The following is a 19,560-nucleotide window of genomic DNA, read 5'->3' as shown; positions in this document are numbered from 1 at the left end:
GCTTGAAGGGAGGCGGAGCCTAAGAGGGTAAATGGGTTAGAAATCGACAGATGGTAGCAGTAAAGGGAGCTCACCCCAGGGGGAGACATCGGCGAAGGTTTTGGGGATGGGTCCTATAGCTGTTTCTGCTCAATATTTTCATGAGTAATTGTTGCAGAGCAGTTGCTATGGAAGGGTTTTGTCATTTTTGCAGATTATGGTAAAATCTGCAACAGAATGGACAGTCCTAGACACGGTAGGCAAAAGAGAGGAGCGAAGTAAGGAAAGTTCAAGGCATGGTCAAATAGTTTTAACGGCCAAAATATTTAAAATGCAAAAAACCGTATGGAGTTCAAGCATTTACGGCACAAAATCCCAGAGACATAACACGAGGGGATGAAACCGATGTGCAACGAATGCGATCACCCCCCCAAATCTGTTTCCTGCCTGATGATAGCAAGGTAGCCAGAGCCTGAAGGATGCTAAGGTGGAAAGGGAGAGGCGTTAGCGGGAAAAGAAAGGATGGTGGTTGATGCTGCTTTCCCAAATCGTTGGGCAGACCTCAGCTGGAGTATTGTTTTTCAGCTTGGAGGTTGTTCTTGAACTTTGGTCCAGAGGGTGGACAGAAGCATCTTTTTAGTCCTGACTGGGACTTGAGGAGCAGGAGGCAGAAGAAGCATCTTTGACCCTGATTGATGTCCAGAAGCGGGAGAGGAGGTGTTGGAGCCTGGGAGAAGAGTGAGAGGGCTAAGGGTGTGTGTGTGTGGGTTTCTGCAGGGTAAGGGGTGGTCTGATGAGGGAGGAATAATAAGAGAGCTGCAAGGGGGTGGGGCTGGAGGAGGATAAACTACTGCACCCAAGTGGGGAGGGGTGAGAGGGCTTTACACCATTCAGGCCGATTATAGCACAGTTCGCTCTGACGGGAGCGCACTGTTAACTCGCCACTGGACGCGCGTTTTCGGCCCCTTACTGAATAAGGGGTAAGGGAAAACGCGCGTCCAATCCGCCGAAACCTAATAGCGCCCGCACATGCAAATGCATGTTGATGGCCCTATTAGGTATTCCCGCGCGGATACAGTAAGTAAATGTGCAGCCAAGCCGCACATTTTACTTTCAGAAATTAGCGCCTACCCAAAGGTAGGCGTTAATTTCTGCCGGCACCGGGAAAGTGCACAGAAAAGCAGTAAAAACTGCTTTTCTGTGCACCCTTCCGACTTATGTCATGGAGATATTAAGTCGGAGGTCCCGAAACTTTCCAAAAGTAAAAAAAAAAAAAAATTTGAATGTCAGCTGGCGGCTTGTTGGGTCGAAAACCGGATGCTCAATTTTGCCGGCGTCTGGTTTCCGAACCCGTGGCTGTCACGGGCTCGAGAACCGACGCCGGCAAAATTGAGCGACGGCTGTCAAACCCCGCTGAGCAGCCGCCGCTCCAGGCTAAAAGGAGGTGCTAGGGACGCGCTAGTGTCCCTAGCGCCTCCTTTTGGCCGTTTTACCACGGGCCTCATTTACATACAGAATCGCGCGCTCAGGAGAGTGGGCATTCGCCCGCTCTCCCGCGGACTTTACTGAATCGGCCTGATTGTTAGGTGGGGAATATGCACTAATGTTCGTCTGCAGTCACTGCCCCCCCCCCTCCAAAAAAAAAAAAATTGGTGGGAGGGAAGGAGATTTACAATGCTGGGGGGAGAGGCAAGCCAGTCGCATTTTCAGGATCTCTCTCATGAATATCCGGGAGATCTATTTACATTCACTGCCTCCCAATGTGTGCAAGATACTTCTCATGCATATTCATGAGAGAGATCCTGAAAGCCCAAGTGCCTGGGGGGGCGAGGACCAGTTTGAGCACCTCTGATGTAGTGAGCGCCTTTCATCCCTGACGAGTAAGTTCTTGGAGGGTATAACAGACTCCCTAATATGTAAACCCTAGAAGAGGGGCACGCGCACTTTCTGGGCAAGGCTCCCCCTTCCATCCGTGTAATTAGTTGGGGCAGCCACCCCCTCAAGTGAGGTTTTATAATATCACTAATTGTTCCCTATTTTTTCTCTTAATTTTTGTTTGTTTTTTTTTTCTTGGTTTGCTAATCTTTTTTTTTTTTTTTTTTTTAACACTTTTTTGCCTTTCATTTCACTCCCCTCCATGTCCTCTCTCTGTAGCACTTCTTTCTCCTCTCCTACCTCACTGCTTTTCCCTCTGCAACTGTGATCTCTCTCCAAGGGTAGGGACCCCGGTGACGGCAGGAACTCCTCCTGGGCTGGGGGGGGGGGGGTCTGAGGTTGTAGAATAGCATAGCGTCTCCTCCCGTTTCTGGATCCACCATGGAGGAAGCAGTTCTCCCGGGCATGCTTAGGGCAACCCTTAAATGGACCACTGTTTCCCATCCCAGTGTGCCTTCAGACCTGGACCGAGTTTGCCACGGGAAAAGTCACCGCGGCTTGATCCTCCGATCTAGACCAGCACCTGGGCTCTGCTCTCAGCGCCTCACAGCAGCAGGAGTCACCAGCAGTGGCTCTTAAACACCTAGGAGCGGAGAGAGAGATCACGTGACACGTGAGAGGGAGCGGATGTAGCCGACCCTCTCGGGCTCCCTGATTTCTAATCTAACCCCATCCGGCCCTAATTGCTGTTCATTTTTGCGTGGAAGTCTCTCAATATCCCAGCGGCTATTATTGGTGAGCGGAGCGGTAGCCAGATGTCGACCCGCACGGCGCGCAGGGACAAGGATTCGGCAAAAGAAAAAGTCAGGCCTACTGACTCGGCCTCTGAGGAGGAACACAGCATGGCAGACTTACCGGCACCAGCGAGCTGGGCAGATCTTCGCACCGCGGTAGTAGAGGCACTGGAGCTAGAGTTTAAAAAACTTTCGTCCCAACTCGGCGAGGTGACCGCAGCGCTTGCTGGCTATGAAGCGCGATTCTCAGCCCTAGAGGAACGGGTTTCGGACGGCGAAGATGGCGCCCAGGCCATGCGGTCAGAGGTAGCGAAGCTACGTGCGGAGATCACCCGACACACAGCGCGTATTGAAGACCTTGAAAACAGGTCCAGGAGGTCCAATCTACGTCTGGTAGGCCTCCCAGAGGAAATTGCGGATCGAGATTTGCCCCAAAAAATAGAAAACTGGTTGATTCGCGAACTGTCTCTGGGCACTGAGCACGGTCCCCCTGAGAATAGAAAGAAGCTCACCGGTTGGGGCAGAAAAGGGCTCAGCAAGAAAAACCACAAGTAGTAATAATAAAACTGTTAAATTATGCTCACAAAGTAGCGATCCTGCAGGCCAGCCGTCGGGGGAAAGCGCTGTTGTATGAGGGAAAGAAGATTCTGATCTTCCAAGGACTTTTCAGGGGGCCCTATCTGCACAGCGCAGGGCTTTCTCCCCATTGTGTACACAGTTGTTTAATCTGGGTCAGAGAGCTGTGGTAGTATACCCAGCGAAGGTCCGTGTAAGTACACTGGAGGACCCAGATGGTTTAGTGAGGTCGCTAACTTAAAAGCTTACATTGGCACCCTGGATCGTGGGGCTGGAGAAAGACCGGGCGGACGCAGCCCTGGGTCGGATACTGGATAAATGTACAGGACAGGCAGCCAGCTACTTAAGCTGAGAAGTTTCTACCGGCCCTGGCATGCATTGCCTAATCTATTGCTTATGGGGCAGGGGGACCTGCACCCTTTGGTTACTTTAATATTTGACAGTTAAGTCTGTTCACTGTTTTTTTTCTCTCTCTTTCCAAGTTTCTGGCACATGCTGGATGCGGTGTGAACAGATCTCCACTTTGTGCTGCAATGGGATATTTGGTATACTATAGGTGTTTCAATATTGTATTGTGAAATTGTTTATAGGGGGGAACAAAAGCTGTTATTTGTTCAACTTTTATGTTATGTTATTTCTATGGAGTCCCATCCCTTGTTATGTTGCTGCAAGCTGGATGGGGGGTGAAGAAAGGGGGGAGGGGGCAGAGCAGCCCGAGTGTCTTAACAGGAGTCTCTTAGGTGGGGAATTAGTGGAGATGAGACTTCTGGGGAGTCTAGTTAGGGGAAGGGGGGGGTGGGGGGGGGGGAAGGGGAAGGGGAGGAGGGTCAGGGAAAGATACAAGGTGCTGGCATGATACAGATTTCAAACATTTTTGGTGGCATGTGGCGTGGGGAAATCACATTCCACAGGGAGATGGCCAGAGCTGGGGTGGTCATCATTCCCTTGGAGTTGGGAAATTCTCATTGTTCAAATTACTTTTCTATGGCGAGAATATGGGGGTAAATGGCTATGCGTAATCTCAAATTGATATCCTGGAATGTATGTGGTATTAATACACCTGTCAAACGGTCGAAGGTATTACAGGCCTTGAAGAGACAGGCTGCGGACATAGCATTCTTGCAGGAAACCCATCTTACAGATGTGGAGCACCTGAAATTATGTCAGTCTTGGGTGGGTTCGGTGTATTCTTTCTGAACATAAAGATCCTCAGGGTCGCTTTCTTATTTTAGAAGTAACAATTAATCAGATGCCTGTGGTGTTGTGCAACCTGTATGCCCCGAATTCTCAGCAAATGCCTTTCTTTCAGAATATACATAAAATGTTACTTTCATATATGGACAAATTCCTGGTAGTGGGGGGAGATTACAGTTCTTTACGGGACCCCGAATTAGATAGCTCTGCCACTCGGCGGCGGACGGGGGTCAAGGGTCGGGGGATACAGCTCCTTGAACAGAGTTTGCACCTGGTTGATGCATGGCGAGCTCTAAACCCTTTTGAGCGGGACTTTACACATGTCTCCAGAGCTCATTCCACACAATCCCGTATCGACTATTGGTTAGTCAGCACACATTCCTTCTCCAAAATTTCAGGAGTAGGAATTGGAGACATTATTGTCTCAGATCATGCCCCAATTTGGGTGGATCTGGCAGTGCTCCCTCAAGTGAGTGACTGTAGGGGCTGGCGCTTCCCTTATTATCTGGCAGAGGACACAGCGTTTCAAACCTTTTTATTGGAACGATGGACAGATTTTGCAACCCTAAATGCCCAACATAGCAGTGATCCAGTACTGTTCTGGAACACTGCTAAAGCTTGTCCTTAGGGGAGATATTATCTCGTATATATCACATCGGAAAAAAGTGCTAAATAATCAATTATTGACCCTGACAAAGAAATTGCAACAGGCTAAAGGGGGCACTATAATCGTTCTTGCACATCGGTAACCAAGAGTGATTATAGAACCATTCAATCAGCTTTGAACTCGCTGCTACACCAGAGGGCTAAACACAGCATTCTATATCACCAACATAGGCTCTATAGATATGGTAACAAATCTGGGAAGCTTCTGGCCAACTTAGTTAAGTCTAATAGAGGGTCCCGGCATTATCACCGGCTCTTCGTACGCCACAAGGCCACATCGTTCATGAAACCCCTAAAATCCTAAAAGTTTTTCGGGATTATTATGCGGCATTGTATCGGGCTGAGGGCTGGGACTCAAGTCAATGGGACTCATTTAGTGCCGCGTTAAACCTCCCTATCCTGACCCAGGCTCAGCAAGAGGGGCTTAAACCGACCCATTACAGAGGATGAGGTTTCGACAGGTTTATTCGGAGTTCCCCAAGGTTTAAGGCCCCAGGGCCGGATGGATATAGTGCAGACTTTATAGGTTGTCTTTTCAGAGCCCCTCTCCCCCTTGTTGCCATTAGTTTTTTACAGCACTAATCTCGAAGGGAAGTTTTCCGGTGCATGGGAATAGGGCCCACATCACTCTAATTCCCAAGCCTGGGAAGGATACCCTGCACCCCTGCTTCCTATCGCCCTATCTCTTTATTAGATGTGGACCATAAACTGTTGGCGAAAAATTATGGCAGATAGATTGAGTGCCGTTTTGGCCACAGATGATTCAACCGCGTGCCAAGTAGGCTTTGTGAAAAAAACGCTATGCCTTGACTAATATCCGGAAGCTAACAATTGCTATGGATCTCTGCACCCAGACACAATATTCCCTTCCTCATTGCTAGTCTAGATGCAGAGAAGGCTTTTGACCCGGGTGGAATGGGGGTTTATGTTTTGCCTATTGAGAGACATTGGGATTTGGAGGTTTTTTCTATCAAGCCTTTGCAACTCCTATACTCGGGCCCGGTTGCCTCGTTAATATGGTGAATGGTCAATTTTCCCTGAATTCCAGGTCTTTCGGGGTACCCGACAGGGCTGTCCCTTATCCCCTCTCCTTTTTCTCTTGACCCTGGAGCCTCTATTACCTGGCTATTCAAACGTTCGAGCGATCCGAGGGGTGTTTATTTCAGGCGCCGGGGAAAAAAGGAGATTTCAAAATATGCCGCGTTTGCGGACGATCTCTGGTATTCCTTACTAATCCAAGAGACTCCTTGCCGGCCCTTTTGGAGGTGGTTAGGGACTATGGTGGGTATTTCGGGTTTTCGCATTAATTGGGAGAAAATCAGAGGCCATGGGATTCCCGATGTCTATACAGGAGCAGTGGGAGGGCCCTTTCCCACTGCACTGGGCGAACGGTGTAATAAAATATTTGGGGATTGATATAGCCTTAGATTTACTTAAGTTATACGACTTAAACATCCAAAAATTACTGAGACTCACGAGAGATAAGCTCAAACTTTGGAAAAGCCTCCCTCTTTCCGTAGGGGGGCGAGTTAATTTGTTTAAGATGATCATACTACCTAAATGGTTGTATGTGTTGCAGAACCTACCTCTTATTCTAAAACGTAACGATTTGGCCGCCCTTCAACAGATGATGCGGGCATTTCTTTGGCAGGGGAAAAAGGCGCGCATACCATTGTCCTGGCTTATGTTGCGTGGGGGAGGGGGAATGGGAGTTCCCGACCTTCAGTCTTATTGTGTGGCGGCCAACCTCCGGATTGTTAGGGAATGGATATTGGGAAATCCCCTTTTGTATTGACTTGGTGGCTGAATCCACATTGGTGGCCCCCTTCGCGTTGACCTATGTACTGATGCGGGCCGGGGAAGGAGCCTACCGTCTGCAATCTCTCGGGAATCCAACTGGTTTTCCCGTTTCGAAAATCCATGCATATACCTTTACAAAGAAGGGTTGGGACTGCCTCGATGTAACCCTTACCCTTCTCCCAGTTCAGGGCAACCCAGAGTTTTACTTACCAGGATCCCCAAAGATGTTAGTCCTGGTCCTGTGGGGGATGGGCCTCGAAGGGTATCACTCATTTGGGGCACTTGGTGAACCCGGAAGGGATACTAATGCCGTTCCCCCACAGTTACAACGTATATGGTTTGACCCGGGTCCAGTTCTTTGGGTATCTACAAATCCGACATTACATATTATCATTGCAGATTGGTACTCAGACTTCCACACATTTAGCGGCGTTAGAATCCTTTTTTTCAGTTGGGAAGGGAGCGGCCATTATCTCTCTCGACATATTATAGGGCTCTTCAACGAGGTTATGTCACAGCGTACCTATGAGACTTCAGTAGAGCGTTGGACCAAAGATGGAGTATTCACGGTTACAGTGGCAATCTTCTCTGCATGTATGGGGAATTAAAAAGGTCCAGTGTAAAATATGTATACCGGGAAATGCAATACAAGTTTCTGCGGAGGGCCTTTGTCTCTCCACAGGTTGCGTGGAGAGCGCGGCTCATAACAGATTCGACATGCCCTCGTTGTCACCTTGCAATTGGCACTTTGTCTCACGCATTCTGGGCTTGTCCCCTTGTTCAACAGTTCTGGCAGAAAATTGTAAATTACTTACAACGCCTCCTGAAAATACGTTTTCAAGTTACCCCGCAGCTGATTCTTTTTGATTGCATTCCCCAGTCGGTTATAAGAAAAGCGGGATTGAGAACTCTGATTAAAAAGGCCTGGCTGGTGGGGAAAAAGTTATTCTACTTAATTGGTTGGAGATATCTGCACCATCGTATTGGACTTGGCGTAATCATTTTCATCGAATGATGTATATGGACAGTTTTACTTCTAAGTTGTCGCCAACGCACCGAAGACTTTTCTTGGAGACCTGGGAGGTATATGTGCAGACTTTGCCACCTCGGGCTCGCAGCTTGATCCTCAATGCCTGATGCTTGTTTGTTCTTCTTTTTTTGTGTTTTGGGTTAGTGATAGACCCATGCCTTCAATGTTATGATTGGACTCTAGTATACATGGATGTCTCAACTGGTTTGTCAGCCAGGCCTTGGGAAGGGGGGGGGGAGGGGGAGAAGCGGGACGGGGAGGTTTGGTGAGGGTTTGGGGATAAGCATACTGGACTCCTGTTTCCTTCTTGTTTAAGCAGAGCTAGCCCGCTATAGTTGTTCAATATGTCAGACTGGGGGAGGTATCAGAGTGCAGCCTCTCCTAGTTTGTTGGCGACATGAGTATTCTCTAGGGTGGCTCTAGAGATGTCTTAGACACAGTTATAGATATCTGGAAGGGGGAAAATTGAGGAGTGTTTCCTCATGGTTCTGTGATTTGTGTCATCAATATCGTTTGCTGTATTATGTTTGCTTGTCTGTTATCGGCAAAGTTTCATATTGTGTCTGAGGATCACTCAATAAAAATTGTATTACAAAAAAAAACCAAAAACCACCTAGGAGCTCCTTTCTGAGAACATGGGTAACCACGCAGGCCTCCTCTTCCTAGCTACAGCACGAGCCTTGAGTGTGGATAAGCTGGGCCTCGCTTTGGGCGGCACACACAGAACCTGGGCTTCCTCCTTTTGAGTCCTTCTAGCTTCTGTCTTATCCCCGAGCCAAGGGGAGCGTGTGCCTCGATCGTGGGATGTGACTCAGTCTGAGCGTTGGGAGCAGCAGTGTTGGAGGAGCTGTGGCAGCCGAGGTAAGTAACTGACTGAGCCGGCTGCCTGCCTCACATGGGTTTCTCCTATACTTGTATGTAGAGGGAACTGGGCCACAACGACGAGTTCAGGGTGCCTCCACTCCCTTCCTTTGTTTTACATATAGGCAGCCCACCTCGCACGATTTTCTAGTGCCTCACCCACATAACTGCTGCTGACACATCCTGCAATCACTCTCTAGTGTTTTTCCCAAGCCCCCACCATGCTCTCGCTCCACAGTGTCCTCTCCTATCGTACCATGTCCTTCGCCACCCTTTGGTATCTCCTCCTTAGTGTGCACGGGCTCACCCTGAAACCAGGCTCCGCTGCCCCCTTCCTCCCGTGCTGACTCGGGCTGCGCTGTTCCTCACAGGGTGCCTAGTGGTGGGTCCTGGGTTCCTGCAGCCTTGCTGCTGATGTCCCACTCTCCTGTGGCCAAAAGGGTACAGGAGCCTGGTGAGCGCTGTCAGGGTTCAGCCGTGGGTGGTGAGGGCAGCTCTGCCACTGGGATGCAACCAAGAGCCGCTCTGACGAAGAGGAGGAGAGTAACGATGCTGAGCTTGAGCCATTATGGGAAGAGGAGGAGGAATGGGTCGGGGTGAGGGGAGAGAACATGGCCCCGGGGGGGGGGGGGGAGTGGCTGAGAAGAGGGTCCATTTTAGTTGTGCTGACCAAGGGAAAAGCAACTGTGTGCAATGTTTCTAGCCTGCGTCTTACAACTTGCAGTTTCTTGCGTTTTGTTTTGTCTGATCTCATTTTTTTTTTTTCTTTCTGTCCCCCTTCCCTTCAGCTTCTTTTCGATGCAGGCAGGGAGCCACCTCCAAGCGACAGCAGCAGTAGCTCCTCCTGAGTCTAGGCAAGAATTAGGTAACAAGTTTTTAGGCGCCTGGGCGATCTGGCACTCAGGAATTTACCACCACTGCTATAGACCCCAATTTATCTCCAGATTTCTCTTCACTTCCTTTCAACCTGAAGACCCTCTGTGCTTATCCCAGTTTTTTTTTTTTTTTCCCCCCCCCTCTACCACCTCCCCTGGGAGGCCATTCCCTTTCTGTGAAAAATATATTTCCTTATGTTAACCTTGAGGTGGAAGCCAGAGACCAATCAGCAAGTAGACAAGGCGAGGGAGAACGTGTGGACCGTGCGCGCCCCATCCACCCACTCCTTTCCTGCTCACAGGCAGTCGGAGACCTCGCTCGCCTACTCGTTCAGCTCCCTCCCTTCTGAAAAGGCAATTCCTTCGCCTTCACCAAAACTGGACAGCACAGTCATTTTTTTTTTCTTCTTCCTCCATCAGCCAGCTGGAGTGCCCTCCCCTCCCCTCCCCTCCCCCATGCCTCCCATTTGCACACCCCTGCTCTAAAGCAGGGGTTCTCAATCCAGTCCTTCCTGTGGATAATCCTGAAAACCAGACTGGCTGGGCGGAGCCAGTCCGGGAATTTCAATGTTGGAGGCTTCTTGGAAGCATGTAACACCTTTTTATTACATTATCTTCATTGGCTCCCAGTTCACCAATGTATTACGTTTAAGATTCTTGTCCTGATGTTGATGCTCCTAGTTATTTGTTAGTAACTCGTCTCTTATAATCCTGCTCACACTCTACAGTCTCAGGCTTGGAGGTTATTGACTAGTTCACGAGCAAAGATTGATCGTCTTAGTGAAACTAGAAAACGTTTTTTCTATTTGGGATCTACTTTATGGCATGGTTTGCTTGATTTTTTTTTTTTGAAGAGATTTCATTGTTTCACAATCATTTAAAGGGCCCTGCTGTTTCCGGGGGTGTACACGAGGGGGCTGGGTTGGAGATGGTTCATGTTTCCAGTGTAAATGTAAGGAGTAAGCCAATTGTTTTAACTTGTTCTGTTTTTATTGTATTTTAACTTTGTTGTACTCTACCTAGTACAGCAGATCCAATATAGGTGGACAACAAATAAATATAAGAAAAATCAGTGGGAAAAAAAACTTTTCCCCTGATTTCTCTCCTGTTTGTTATAAGTCATTTTTCCCATTGACTTTTTTTTTCTGTTATTAACATTGAAATTCCCAGGAAAAATAACTGAAAACCAAGGTCCCTACTCATATCTCAACAGTGGCCACAAGTGGGAGCTCTTTTCTTAAATCTCAGCGACTTCTGTGTGTGTGTAATAGTGCTGAAGTGACTCCCCGGCGGTCACACACAATCAGTGACAGAGCCGGAGGTTAGAATGGAGGCCCAGGGAGTTAAAGTGACTTTCCATGTCACACACACTACATATATAGCATTTCTGCAGCATCTTGAAACTCGCTCATTAATACTGCATTGTGCCCTTTGCTTTCTTCCCAACTTCCCTTGTGGGAGACTGCAGTGGCCTGCTGGGCTCACTCACTACCTCCTGCTCCCTTCCCCTTCTCCCACCTACAGTTGGCACAGTTGGAAACTGAAATCTTTCAGGTGCAGGCAGCGCACAGCTGATGCTGCCGATTATCAGGTGTTATAGAATTGGTGGCAACAAAGAGGATTTACTTATTAAAAAAAAATAATTCTTCTTAACGCAATCAGTATTAAAAGTAGGAGCTGTGGGGTGTTTTTTTTTTTTTTAAATTATTATTATTGTGGTGTTTTCTGGGTGTTGGGCTGTTTTCTGTCTATCCCTGTGTTTGGTTCTCCAGGAATTCTAGATTCTCTTTCTTTAGTGTGAAGATATTTCTAAGAAGAAGCATTTAAAATGAGTGAAGACTTGAGAGCTGAAATAGCTATGTAGGCCTGAATGGACGAGCAAGATGAGGGAATTAGAAAATGTGAAGCGAGATCTGGCTCCGACAGATTCATGGAAGGCTCAAGATTGCCTGCCATGTATTTACCAAAGGAAAAGAGAATTCTGGATTTTGCAGGAGTCCCAAAGAAACAGGGAAACATCTTAGAAGACTGGATTGAGCAAACCTGAGTGGCTTTTAAGGTCTTGTCTATTCCAGAAGCTGATCAATCCAGTTGATAACAAATCTCTCTTTTTTTTTTAAGATTTTGTTTTCCAGGTCTACTAAGCAATGAGATCTCTGGCCAAAGGTTAGGTCAGCTTTTCTTAAAGGCTGATTGCATATGTCCGTAAGTCTTTCCCGGACGCCCGTCTCCAGTCATGAAACTCTCTTAATCTGATGCTCACAGGCATTTTATCCCCACGAACAGTTTGTAGTTGATGGAAAAAGTCTTCTGCATTTCTAGACTTGCAGACGTATGCATTCAGCCTTTAAGAAAAGCTGACCTGAGCTTTGGCCAGCCATCCTCCTTGCCTAGCAGATCCGGAAAAAAAATGCTTAGAGAGATTTGTTATAGGTCTAAGAGATGAGTCTGCGGCAAGAAATGAGAAAAATTTGGTTTGAGAATCCGGGAAAGACATTTCCTGAATTAATGCAGCTATCAATTGTGTGGTCAGCACAAGATGCTGGCCGCATTAATTTTTAAAGCGGCATAGTTAACAAGACCAGCAGGAGTGTCTCATCCTCCAATCTCTTTTTCACCGCTAGAATATCAGACCTTAATTTTCATACTTCAGTTTTTTCTTTTTTTAAATCAATTTAGTACTGCTTCCTTCGCACATGCTACCCCTCCATAAAATGAGTACGGTGGGGGGGTGGGGGGGGGGGGGAAGCAGTACAAGCTTTCCCTCCCACTCTCCACCACAGAATAGGTTCAGTGCAGGGAGCAGCAGTGCAAGCTTTCTTATCCTGCCATATCAGTGCAGATGAATGCGTTATCTTCACCCGCCAGCAGATGGAGACAGAGAACATAAGCCTTTTTCTGACATCATGTTCCCCTGTATAGTTGGGTGCAGGCAGGAAAGGCTGTAATTCTGTCTCCAGCAGAGGAAGGACTGTACAGTAGAGAGCATATTTTTATTTGCTCAGCTCTCGGGATGACAGCCCGGTGGGTTGATCTTACTGGGGTTGCCTAAAGGGGGACGACAGCTTGAATTGGCTGCTCTTCCTTTCCTGGAGAAAAAAAATTTCAATTCCCATTTGGGCCAAGTCTGAGAGAGCCCTGCACTGCACCCGCTAGTGGGAGCATAAAGTTGTGCACAAAAAAAAAAAAAAAGAGGCATACAATTACATATTCCTATGGTGGACCGGCAGGAGGGCTTCTACCTGGCTGCAGAAGGTGGGAGGAAGTACCTGCTGTGTGTCAGCTGGTAGCAAAGTACAGTTGCTGGTTCCTTGTACAGGAAATGTGAGAGCCCAGAGGAGTCTGCATTTGTTCGGGCACTGTGGGAGGAAGTAAGAGCCATCGGGTGTCTAAAGTAGAGAATCTGCTGACCTGGGGAGGGTAGCATTGGTGTGCCTGGGAAGCAGTGGGGGCTCAGAGTATACCATGGCTCCCAGCAGCAGATCCTGGGGCTCCACGCAGTATCTCAACAGAATGCTGTGGTGGAACAGGGGTTTTCCATGGAGTTTATCCTGATTCTTCACTGCACAATAAGCCTTGGGCATAGAGGGAGAAGTAGGAGGCCAGCAGAGGCTTGGTTACCCTCCGAGTCTGAAGAGGAACAATCTCCAGGTTTAAAGAGACCACTCCTTGTTATTGTTTGTAAGGTTTTGGGTGGACCCTTGGACACTGTGGCAGATGACCACGCCCACGGGGGGAAGTCCCGTGAGGGGCCACAGGTCAGGCTCAGCTTTAGGACACAAAACACAGAATTATCTTTTATTAAACAGCGTTGAGAAGCCACCAGAGGTGGCAGTAGTGAGTAGAGATGAAGCCCGGCTGGGCTTGTAGTCCCTCAGGACACTGGAACAGAGATCCCTCAATAGCTGTGCTGTAGTGGAGAGAAACTGAGATAGCGAGTACAGTGGAGCATACACCGGGTTCTGGTATAGAGCCTCGTTGGTTGATTACTCACACAGCGGTTTCTCCCGGAAGGGCAAACTTTTTTGTGCTGGGGCCACATTAAAAGTTATGGAGTGCAATGAGGGCAGGGCGGGGTGTGGCAGGTCCTGGACACAACAATCAAATCTCTACCACTTGCTGCAGGCATTTCAATATCCAGCAGGCTTAAGTGCCATAATTTTTAGCATCCAAGCAACCCCTTCAATCATGGATCCCAGCCTCTACTAATATCAGAAAAACCTTCAAGCCAACAGATACAAGGTGTTTTCCTAGCTAGCAGACTACCTCACTCAGTCACAAGTGCAGGCCATAAAGTATAAATAGTAAGGTGCAGACAAACTGGACTGAAAACAACTAAAAGCTAGACTCGTATTCAGTACAAGAAATCAAAAACAGAAATCTCACCATTCTTAATAAAACAAAGTCAAGAAGTATAAATCAGTCATAACAGTGAGGAAACCATACTAATAAAAAGCATATTTCAAAACAGATGACAAATATAGCACTACCTAATAATTAAGAAGAATAAATATAGAAAATTTTAAACTTTAAATATTTCCCCAAAATCAGTCGAATGTAAAAGCTCTGTCTGCCTTGAATGTTTAGATATGAGCAGAATACAAATTGTTGAAATTAAACCTTTTATTTTCATTTTCTTTTCAGATTATTAAAACTTAACATCCTGCTTGATTAAACATGTTACCCAAGCAGCAGTACAAATAAAAACAATCAAAAGGTGATGATGGTAGTAATGGTAGCATTCCTGCAGATAGAGGGAATATTGTTCCACCCCTGTCTGGATGATTGGCTAATCCAGAGCCAAATCAAAGCAGGAAAGTTGGAAGGCCACAAGTTGAGTTCTTCAGCTCCCTGCAAGTCCTAGGTTGGGTAGTCAACAGAGAAAAAAGCTAGCTTTACCTGGGAGCCTGGTTTGACACAAGATTAGAGAAAGTATTTGATGCCTGAGAAAATCTTCAAGCTCCAGTCACAGGCAAGGGAACTGAGCTCAATGATTCCTCAAGTGCTATATCTACAGGTATTGGGGGTCGATTGATGTGGTACACCCATGCTTCCTGCAGAGATCCCTGTTCTGTCAATGGCCTCCTCAAAGGCAGGACTACGAATGAACTCTTCCCATATCAAGAAAGGCCAAGAACAGTAGGCAGTGGTGGCTGTTTGATGCCATTCTTAACAAAAGGAGTAGATCTGGCTCTCCCAGATTGGAGCATGAAGTGATAGATGCCAGTCAGAAAGGCTATTTGGCCCATTGCAAGAGGTAGGTAGCACAGGGCCACTGGTCAACCTTGGAAGCCTCATAGACCATAACCCAATTAGAGATCAGGGCAATCGGACGAGTACTGATCGACTTCTGTCCACCATTGCTCCTGTATAGGTCCCTGGTGACACCTCATTTGGCGTGCTGTGTGCAATTCTGGAGATTGTACCTTCAAAAGGATATAAACCAATTGGTCTTTTCAAATGGTGGCTATTAAAATGGTTATTGGTCTTCATTCTAAAGCATACGGGGGTAGACCTAAAGATCTAAATATGTAAACCATAGAGTAAAGGCAAAATAGAGTTAGTATGATAGAAAGATTTAAATATTTCAAAGGTTTTCATGCATAAGAAGCAAGCGAGGGATCATGGGATGAGGGTGAAATAAGAACACAAGAAATTGCCATGCTGGGTCAGACCAAGGGTCCATCAAGCCCAGCATCCTGTTTCCAACAGAGGCCAAACCAGGCCACAAGAACCTGGCAATTATCCAAACACTAAGAAGATCCCACGCTACTGATGCAATTAATAGCAGTGGCTATTTTCTAAGTCAACTTGATTAATAGCAGGTAATGGACTTCTCCTCCAAGAACTTATCCAAACCTTTTTTGAACCCAGCTACACTAACTGCACTAACCACATCCTCTGGCAACAAATTCCAGAGCTTTATTGTGCATTGAGTGAAAAATAATTTTCTCCGATTAGTCTTAAATGTGAAAGGAGGTGAACTCATGAATAACCTTAGGAAATATTTCTTTCCAGAGAAGGCAGTGGATGCCTAGAATGGCCTGTTAGTGGAGGTGGTGGAGACAAAATCAGTATCTGAATTCAAGAAATCAGGGGATAAATACAGATATCTCTGAGGGAGTGATGGGAATTGTAAGGCTAAATTAGTTGGGTGGCTGGGCAGACTAGCTAGAAAAAGAACGGATGGCCTGACATGTTTCTGTTAAAGAGGCAGGCAGTACTTGAACAGGCAAAGGGGATGGGGGGGGGGGGGGGAGTACCAAGAGCTCTTGGTTGTCACAAGAGAAGTCTTCTAATGAGCTGGGCAGAAGCACATCTCAAGGGCACTGTCAGCATTGCATATAGCAGAGATGGACAACAGAGCAGATTAACGTAAGGCACACCTTAGACTTAGTGAAACAGGCCTTTGTACAGATTATGTCCAGATGGGGGACACACCCTGCTGGGATCTGATGACAACCGACTGAAATGCCAAAGCAACAGATTTCATCAGCTGGTGAAGGGAGAGGGACTTGAAAGGAATAAACAACTCTGATCCAAACTTGGCCATCAAACCCGCTTCTGTACATGTTCTCTCCCTTTCCCATGGCTGCATTGTGCTTCCTGGATGGCACTGAAGAAACCTGCACAGGGTGGAAGTTGCACCTATAAAAGGAACACTGTGGGATTGATAATTTGATCTATCTTGGGTAAATGCACATAAAATTGCTGCCAGCAGACAAAATGGGCCTTTTGGCGTTTATTTGTCTTCATGTACTACGTGTAGGACAGGTTTTCTAGTGGATCATAACCCACCCCAGGTGGATTATTCTGGTAACTCTGGACTGGGCCAGATCTGATCAGGTTAAAGGAGGAGGAACTAGTTGGGCTTGATTTTGGACAGGGAGCTTCTTCGATAGGATCTGGCAACAGTAGAGCACCATTTTATTTTACGACCTGGCTATTGAAAGAGAGAGACTGAGAAGGAATGGCTATTCAGAAGTGGTACTTGGAATGATGTTGAAAGCAAGGAAGATATCCTCTTCACTGGCGTACATTAGAATATGGAGGATCTTTGAGGCTTGGTGCTGTGGCAAGGATCTATTCCACTTCAAAGCCCACTTGGCTTCCATTCTGTCATTGTTTTGCAGGCTGGTTTGGAGATGGGTTTAGCGCTGAACTTTAAAGGTACAGGTGGCAGGTTAGAGGTGGTCCCTTGGCTTTGCATCTGGATGTAGTGCATTTATTTCAGGGGGCTGAAACACTTGCAGCCTCCGGTCCATCAGGTGATCTTATCTTGGGATCCGAATTTAGTGCTGAGATCCCTGTCAGTAACCCCCTTTGAGCCACTGATGGAGGTGTCAGTCAGGGCCCTAACATTGAAGGTGGTATTCCTAGTGGCCATCTGTTCAGCCAGCAGAATTTCGGTGCTCAGGCCCTGTCATGTAGAGATCCTTATTTAGTGTTTTTTGAAGGACCTGGTCGTCATTCAGCCAGTGCCTTCCTTTACCGAAGGTGGTATCAGAGTTCCATCTGAATCAGGTGATATCACTACCTGGTACAGGGTCAAGGGAGACCTCACGCTTTTCTGGATGTGCGTAAGGCACTTCTTAAGTACCTGAAAATCATGAATGCCTTCCAGAGGACAGAGAGAGAGGGGAAAGGAGCCTCAAAAGTATCCATTACAAGATGGATTAAGGAGACAACTGCCTCAGCTTATATCTAAAAGGCAGAAAGGTACCATAGGAGCTGAGAGCACATTCAACAAGGGCAAAGGCCTTGTGGGTGGAGCAAAGACTGATCTCCACACAGGACATATGCAAGGCAGGCATATGCAGATTAGACAAAGGCTTGGACAAGAAACTACTGACAGCCTTTTGTGCTGCACCGAGCTATGTCGGGGGAACATGACATTCTGGCACGTGTGTATAACCCGTTTGTAAAGCATTATAAGTGAAGATGTTCAAACCAAAGATGGCTTTATATTTTGGCATGTGAATCTTGGAGGCCATGATGGCCTTGCCCCACCTAGGTTAGGTACCGCTCAGGTATGTCTTATTTGTCTGGACTGGTCTGGCAGGACGATAAAGTGAAATTTAAGCATACCTGTTAATTTTCTTTTCACAAGTCCTGACAGACCAGTCCAGAACCCATCTGAATGGCTATATTGCCTTTTTCTTTTTCTGTTTTGGTTCTTGTTCAGAAATATTTAGGAAGCCCCCTAGTATTGGCATACAGGGGAGGAGAGAGAGAAAAACAGGAGACACTGTTCCTGGCATATTGTGTGTGTGTGATATTTTTGTTTATGAATTTGCTGTGGAGGGAGGATCAAAAAATATTTGTAGATTAGACACAATCTTGAACAAGAAACTGCTGACACCCTTTTGTGCTACACCCAGCTTTTGTAGGGGAACATGACATCAGAAAAGGCTTGTGTTCTTTGCTTAAACATTCTGGTGAGTGAGGACAACCCATTCATCTGGACTGGTCTGTTAGGATTCAAGGAAAGGAAATTAACAGGTAGTGCTTAAAATTCAACTTTCCTCACATGCTGCTCGAGCACAGAATAGGTATAGCACAGGCAGCAACAATACAAGCTTTCTTCACTCACACACAGTACCTGAGCATAATAGAAGAACAGCACAGATAGCAGCAGTACAAGCTTCCCTCACTACACACACACACATGCTGCCCCAGCACAGAACAGGTACAGCCATTTTGTGTTTTTGTTTTTTTTTAAAGATAATGATGAGTTTGCATGGCATGCTAGTGCATCTTTGAGTCTTTTATAATGTTTGTATGATGGCTATTTTGGAGCTTCTAAGCTTCCCATCTTCTCTCTTTCTATGTCCCCTCCAGAACCCGGACCTCCATGGCTTCAGTGAGGACCCCACAGTAGACTTGTGGAATATGAGGCTGGCTTTCTTCTTTGGCCTCTCTGTCTGCATTGTCTTGGGTTCAGTCTTCGTCCACTATCTCCCGGACCGTGGGTAAGAGCATCTATAACATGACTTCACCCAACACATTCCCCGATGGTCAAATTCTGCAGTTACTGACATTGTTCTTATGGTGCTGTCAGGGTCCCTCCTAATTAGCCCAGCCTCTGTCCCTTACCCTGTATCCTGGTTCAGTATCCAATGGGCAGATGCCTCTGAAGATGAATGAGGGGGGAAGGTGTTGTCATTGAAAGATTTGGAGGTGGTGGATGTTTATTGGGCTGTGATGTCTGTCTTCCCCCTCCCCCTCCCCCCAAGCAGTTTATTTTCCTCATTATTTTGAACTTCTGTCTCATTCAGAATTGCCCTCCTATTATGTTATGGATCCATGAGTCTTCATTTGAAGCTCCTTTGTGATTTCCCCATCCTTGTATTTAATATCCCTTACAGAATTCAGCTTAGCCATCACAACCTCAGCCAGGGGCCATAGACTGTGGCTCCCTCTGGACCCTGGATGAAATGGACCTTAAGTATGGCCACTAGGTGTCACTATTACACAATGACTAAAATTGTCTACCCTTGTCTAGGGGCTTTGCGCCCTGCATCCGCAGCACCTCTGGCTCCAGTCAGCCCCAGGTGCAAAAGACCTGGCCTGGGAATCAAATCTCTTGCCAGTGGGTTGGCCCAGGTGATGATGTATTAAAGGATGACACTAGCACTGCAGACTTAACCCCTTCCTCTTCTCCACATGATGTAATTATAAATTAATCTGTTTCTCTCTGTGTCTGTAATTAGCAGGCAGAACAGATGGCAGGTGGCTGAGCCAACAGCGCTACAACGCTTATAATAGCACATTCACGCTGGCAGACAGAGATTTAAATATAGCTCCGTGGGTGCTGTCGGGGGTCATCTCCTAACAGCAGAAGGGAGGGAGCGCGTCATGAAACCAAGCCAGGCGGATGTCGACTGCATACATGGCTAATCTACTTTTA

At 47.0% G+C, this 19,560-nt stretch overlaps 1 protein-coding gene across 1 annotated transcript in view; it reads left to right on the top strand.

Annotated features, from left to right (window-relative positions):
• LOC115096497 (NADH dehydrogenase [ubiquinone] 1 beta subcomplex subunit 11, mitochondrial-like) overlaps window positions 1-19,560 on the top strand; it is a 132,545-nt gene that overhangs the window by 13,178 nt on the left and 99,807 nt on the right. The window contains exon 2 of the mRNA XM_029611188.1: window positions 18,492-18,622. Coding sequence (XP_029467048.1) covers window positions 18,492-18,622 — 131 coding nt within the window. The remainder of the gene's footprint in view (window positions 1-18,491; window positions 18,623-19,560) is intronic.

This window comes from Rhinatrema bivittatum, chromosome 1, assembly GCF_901001135.1.
Source record: "Rhinatrema bivittatum chromosome 1, aRhiBiv1.1, whole genome shotgun sequence".
NCBI lineage: Eukaryota > Metazoa > Chordata > Amphibia > Gymnophiona > Rhinatrematidae > Rhinatrema > Rhinatrema bivittatum.
The sequence above is the reverse complement of the archived record's forward strand: the minus strand, read 5'-3'. Positions and strand labels throughout refer to the sequence as shown.